Source organism: Nanorana parkeri, unplaced genomic scaffold, assembly GCF_000935625.1.
Source record: "Nanorana parkeri isolate BGI_ZX_2015 unplaced genomic scaffold, ASM93562v1 scaffold1106, whole genome shotgun sequence".
Classification (NCBI taxonomy): domain Eukaryota; kingdom Metazoa; phylum Chordata; class Amphibia; order Anura; family Dicroglossidae; genus Nanorana; species Nanorana parkeri.
Window position 1 is genome coordinate 464,691 of NW_017307374.1, and position 6,319 is coordinate 471,009.

Below are 6,319 nucleotides of genomic sequence, written 5' to 3' on the forward strand. Positions count from 1 at the left end.
GGCAATTAAACCTGTCAGCCACTTCCAAGAATTGAAATATGACCATGTAAGAGTATCTGGTTGGGGTCATCACATGATACTCCACCCTTCCTCTCCTATGTAATGCCAATAATGTCTATTCTTTTCAGCCAGTCATGAATTCCAACCCCTGGATGTTGCTTTACTTCATATCTTTCCTGCTGATTGTGGCTTTCTTTGTCCTGAACATGTTTGTTGGGGTTGTGGTGGAGAATTTTCACAAATGCCGACAGCACCAAGAGGAAGAGGAGGCCAAGAGACGGGAAGAGAAGAGGCTGCGCAGGATGGAGAAAAAGAGAAGGAGTAAGGAGAAAGAACTGGCCGGTCGGTAGTCTTTAAAACAATTCTCTGTGTGCTGCTTGACCTATGACAGGCACGCACTAGCCAGCTAAGGTGGCCGCTTACTAGAAGCATGGATACTGTAGACTACCTGTGCATGGATAGGTAGTATTCTAGCTGGTTGTCAGGGGAAAGATAGAGCAATCCCTTGCAGTAACCAGGGGTCCTCCATTTTGTTATTTTAAATTCTCTCTCTGGCAAATGGTTCTCTGAAAGACTGTTTTATGACCAAATGTTCTTCTTCGGCCCTCTTCTATGCCATGAAAAGAAATTTGAAGGCCTTACTCAGCTCTTTGTAATGGATTTACTGAAACAGCATTCCACGCTATACCTACCACCTTGATCCAATAAGCTCATAAATGGTGTTCAGTTACATGATCTTTGCTGAAGGAGATTAGAGTTTAGATTAATGGATCTTCCCAATACCAGCACAGATTACAGGACTAACCTGCCAAACGATTAGTTTTTCTGTACATGCAGCACTAAGATTGCCATGCCAGACAGCCAAGAAAAGTTGGTGACCTCACTTCATATCTCTACTAAAGTTAAGCAATATAACTTGGTCACCTTCCCGCCCCAGCCTGGGATTGGACAGTCAAAATGCAGCAGAACACTACTGAGGCCATCCCTAATGCATGTGCCTGCAGCACACTTGATTTGCTCTCGGGGCTGCCTCTCCCTCTTCTAGTCTGATTTCTGCTATGTAGGGGATTAAAGGGGGCGTATTTTAAGTCAAATTCAGGTACTTCCAATAGCTGCTTTTGAAAAAGCATTTCAGAATTTGTTAATGAATACATAACTGCATGTAGATATTTATTTTTGATACAATGCCACTCCTCCAAGATCACCCAATCTGCACTGGGTCCCCCCATTTTAACAGAGATCACAGAATCACATGGCCAGCTATTTGGTCTCATGGTCATCTGCCTTGGCATCCTGGAGCAGTAGTTTCTGCAGTGTACTTCAGGACTTCTTATGCTGTTATGACTTCAGAGGAGCAGGCCGGACAGGATAGCATGTGGTCTTATATACTGATAGCTCCCATTAAAGTGACACTAAACTCAGGAGTTAAATCTGAAAAACACATTCAGGTACCTTAACTAATACAAAAAAAATATCCTTTTTGTGTATCACTCGGCTGTAGATTCTCAAATCATTGCTGAATTGGTGCTGACACCGTCCCTCCTTCTGGAGGGGGGCTACTTTTGTTCCCTATGGTCCATGCGTGTGTTGTAAAGTAGTCACTGCTCCAAGCTCACTCCCGGGATGGACTACAATCTCATGTTTAGTTTACTAATTTGAATTGAGATTGTAGTCCATCCCGGGAGTGAGCTTGGAGAAGTGACTACTATACAACACACACAGAGACCACGGGGAACAAAAGTAACCCCCCTCCAGAAGGAAGGGCAGTGTCAGCACCAATTCAGAGATGATTGGAGGATCTACAGCCAAGTGATACACAAATAAGATACATTTTTGTTAATAGTTAAGGTACTTCAATGTATTTTTAAGATTTAACTCCTGAGTTTAGTGTCACTTTAACAATCCAGAGGCTGAACGGGGTCCTTCCAAAGATTTGTCTCTAGATCTTCTAGTACCTCAAACCTTACATGAACCTGATTGTGCCGTCAGTTGTAATCTATAACATGTTCAATAGCCTTCAGCTTTTGGTGAACCATTTATTCCAGTTGTGTGAATCGAAATAATAAAAGAAACTGCGAGGCATTGCACATTTAACACGACTAAACAATCGAGAATCTTTCTCCTTACATATCAATGAATCTTGCAAATGCTACCGTAGTATGCATCCGATAGTAAAACATGCTTTCTACTAATTACAAATAGAAAAATAACGTATTCAGAAACGAACCACCAGCAATTAATGACCAGACAATGAACATGTTATACTATTGTGCATGTACAGGATCAGAAAGCATGGACCAATGATGCATATTAGTCAGTAGAGCTGAAAGTGGAGTTAAAGCATTAAGCATGCAAAACAAAAAACAAATTTAATTAGACAGAGGGAATTTTTTGCTATTTATTTTTGCAACCCTTGGATGGGTGGCCTTCTACTTTGTTAAAGATGTTTGTTAAAGCTCAGCAGATTCATGCTTACATATGGAGGAAAGCATCGTATTGCCCTAGGCAAGCAAGAAGAAAACAGCTGTCAATTTTCTAGAGAAGAGTAGAAAATAGGATTAGAAATAAATCCATTTAGATGATAAATCAAAGGAAACTTTGCTTTATGTCCTAGAAAATAAATTCAAACTACCGATGGGTTGCTATTGGCAGCTTTTAATTCCTCCAGACTTTTTTTGCTTTGGTTTTCTACTCCATATAATTTCTGGATTTCTTCCAAATCATTTTTGGATTTCTACACCATATAATGTAAATATCTGTAGAAAAAATAGCAAAATTTATTTTTACTAATTCATTACATTATTATAATTATAAATCATTATAATTCATTTTAATTATTCCCGGCACAGCAGTTAACATTTCACACCAAGCTATCAGTGGGGGTTTCTGCCCTGACTGTAGAGACGATGGAGGTGATTGACAGAAAACTGCAGTTACTCCTCTCTGCAGCTGAAACTGTGTCATATTATATCCTCTGGGTTTGTGTTGACAGCACACTAAAGCAGTGGTTCTCAACCTGTGTAACCTCAGGACCCACATTTGTCCTTGGTCATTAATCATGACCCAAGTCGCACTGCATTGGAACGCACGACATTAGGGTACCACGCGTTCTGGTGCGGGCATACGAACTGTGGGTGGGAGGTACGTTTGGGGTACCATTCAAATAAATGGCAACGCAACACACCTCCCAGACAAAAATGCACGGTAGGTGCGATTGCGTGGTACAGTGAGTTAATTGCACTGTGCTATGCGATTAATGCACTATACTAGTGTGAACAGGCCCTCAAAAACAATGACATATATACACAACAACAGGCACAATCTCACACACTCACAGACAATCTCACACACACACACTCCAAAAAATTTTAATTTTTTTTAAGGTCCTCCCAGTATCCCTACCTTATGAGAACTGGAGTGGATCCTCAACCCGGGGTCCGGTGTGGGCTGCTGTGGTGCGACAGAGTTCCATTCATATGTGCATTGCTTGTACAGCTTCCTTGCGTGCCCCGTAGAGGTGTCGGGAGCCAGAATGCCTCGCGGCCATAGCGACATCCCATGCCACCTTAAGTCGACACTCAGCACCGGGCAGCATATTTTGAATGGCTGCTTGGCGTGAGAACTGACAGTGCTGTGCTAGGGGGAGGCCGAGGAGCCTCTCACCTAGAAAAGTGGGAGGCATGCGGTGACACACTGAGCACGGGGTCGCGACCCACTTTTGGGTCACGACCCACCAGTTGAGAACCAAGGCACTCCCGGCACCGATGGCAGGTGTCAAGAGGCATAATTAAAAACAAATAAAGAGATTACTTTAACCTCAGAAAAGTGAGGTAAGCGTAAAGAACTCACTTAGTACTACAGTTAGGGGCTGTTTTTTTCCTTTTTTTTTTTTTTTTATTTTTTTTAACTAAAATGACTTCCAATTCCACCTTGATTGAACAATTAACTAGAAAAAAAATACTTTTTATTTCTTTTGACTCAAGGAAATAGAGACAAAACATATTTTTGTGTTCTTTTTATGTTTTTTTTATTTTTTGTTTTTAAAATAGCTCGTGAAACGCTTGATATATTGCTTTTACATATGAAGGCACGAGCTCTCCTTTACCTATTCCTTGAGCCAGTTTATCTTTTCATTACTTTTCCCTTCTTCACCTTAATTTTGTATTCAATACAAATATATTAAAACATATAAAAACACCCCAAGATCCATTCAGATGTTATCATTTTTTTTTTCTGATGGAATTACTTACTGGGGATCAATTTCAAAAAAATATATTTTGTTTTTTTCGGTGGCAAAGATTTGACCGGAAGGAAGATCAGGGTGTATTTCCGGTGCTGTAGTAATTAACAGAATTTCATTCTTTTAGATCTAATGCTGGATGGTATAATGTTGGAGCACTCAGCCAGTCCAACTACAGGTACTGGCAGATCTGGTGTATTGTCCCAGCACGGTGGCGGTGTCATGTGACTAATTGCTGTCTGATGTCAGAAGTCCACTAAACAGTGTGACGTCTTGTTTTGTTGGTCTCATTGGCTCACACATCCCATCTTGGTGTAAAAAAAAATACATAACGATAAAATGATTCACTGTAAATCAAAATTAAGAGGAAGGGATTATACTTTCCTCAAATACAATTGTTTTGTAAAGTTTAGGGTAAATTGTTCTGTACATCTGTTAGCACTGTGTGTCAAGGTGAATATTGATACCTAATCATGGCCAAAAAGCTGGCTAGTGGTTTATCATGCCTTCGTGTTTTGGGTTGAATTATATTTTAGGCAGCTTAAAGGGTCACTCCATTTAAACTTTACTTTTTTAGTTATAAAGTTGTTAAGGTGTAATAAAGACACAGGTCCATCTAGTTTAACCAGTTATCACCCCACTACAGCTCTAGCAATCACTAAATTTCTAGTAGCCACCTCACAAAAGGTGATGGGGCTACACACCCATCAGCACAGCTGTGACATTTTGTTCATTGCCTTGTGTTGTGAACATACTGTACTCATAGGGAACAGGTGACACTAATATCTATGGGTCGGGCTCTCTATCTTGCATTTTCTTCAGAAGTAGTTTAAGCCTAAGCCTGTGACAACAGTAGCTTGGCTAAAAGGCTGAGTTCAATCTCTTATAACTATACTGTAGGTGGGAGATCTCTCCCAGCTTTCCTACACAAAAGTAAGTTCACAGCCAGAAAGCCAATCAAAACGGAGAAATCTGCTTCTAATGCACCTAGGGAGACGAAAGAGTGTTGCCCACCATTACCGAGGCTTCTCTTCAGTCGGAGGCAGCCATTTTCAGTAGTAGTATGACCCATCTGAACATTGCTAGTTAAAACACACAGTGCAGTTGATGTCTGCCTTGTGTTACATGAATGGTTCTGGACCAGAGTCCCACCACCATCAAGTTTTCCATGTTGATATCACAGCCAAGGACCACATTCGCTACGAAGTGTGTTGCCGGCACTTCCTGCTTATGATTCGTTGAGCTGAAGTGTTAGTAAATGCTTCAGTTATGGAAGGATCTATGGCATATTAAGTAGAAGGTCAGCAACAGCAGACCCTGTATGTTTTCCCAGTAGGGGTTTCCTTTAAATTGCAAGTCCAGACAAAAACTTATTTTTTTTGAACACAGTGTGACCTTGGTCTGGTTTTTACTGCTATTTTGGCTTCCTTTAGACAGATTTACCTTCACTTTTCATCCTGGTGATATTGGTTTCAACAGACAGGAAGTAAAGGCAATTGTCCAACAACAACATTGACGGAAGTAGAGTAGGGTTAGAACCTCTATCAGATTTGTATGGCTGTCTGTGTCCCTGTTGCAGATTTTTCTCCACTTCCTATCTGCTAAAAACATTTACCAGAACAGGAATGAGGAAAATTCTCTCTAACGGAGCCCCTGGTGGCTCCTCCCCCGAGGTCCATGCAGCCATCTCCAAACTCTATCAAGCAGCAGAATATGGAGGAAATTGCCAGAGGAACTTCCCAAATCTAGATCAACAGAGCTGCAAAAGTAGACATTATATATAAAGATTGTCTGAGCCTTAGCAGATACATTTTGCATTCACATCATACTAGCTGTTAAGTGTGTTTTTTGGCTGGAGTTCCTTAACCAACACACCCCCATCCCGTGGCCAATCCATTATCACTTTCAGTATTGATATCCCACAGTGCACAATGTTTTCTGTGCTTTTCATTCTGTTCTTTGCATTCTCATCTCTTCTTCGACAAGTCTATCCATAGGATGTTCGTAAGTTTCGTTTGGGACACACACTTCCGTTGAAGTTATCTCTGTACACATTGTTTTGTTATTCGTAAAGTGAAA

General features: G+C 40.9%; 1 protein-coding gene across 3 annotated transcripts in view; it reads left to right on the forward strand.

Annotated features, from left to right (window-relative positions):
• Positions 1-6,319, forward strand: part of CACNA1G (calcium voltage-gated channel subunit alpha1 G) — a 166,546-nt gene that overhangs the window by 140,881 nt on the left and 19,346 nt on the right. Inside the window, exons 25-26 of one of the 3 annotated variants that reach the window (XM_018567867.1) lie at positions 129-342; positions 4,368-4,418. In XM_018567867.1, coding sequence (XP_018423369.1) covers positions 129-342; positions 4,368-4,418 — 265 coding nt within the window. The remainder of the gene's footprint in view (positions 1-128; positions 343-4,367; positions 4,419-6,319) is intronic. The other 2 variants (XM_018567868.1, XM_018567869.1) reach the window with 2 other exon arrangements.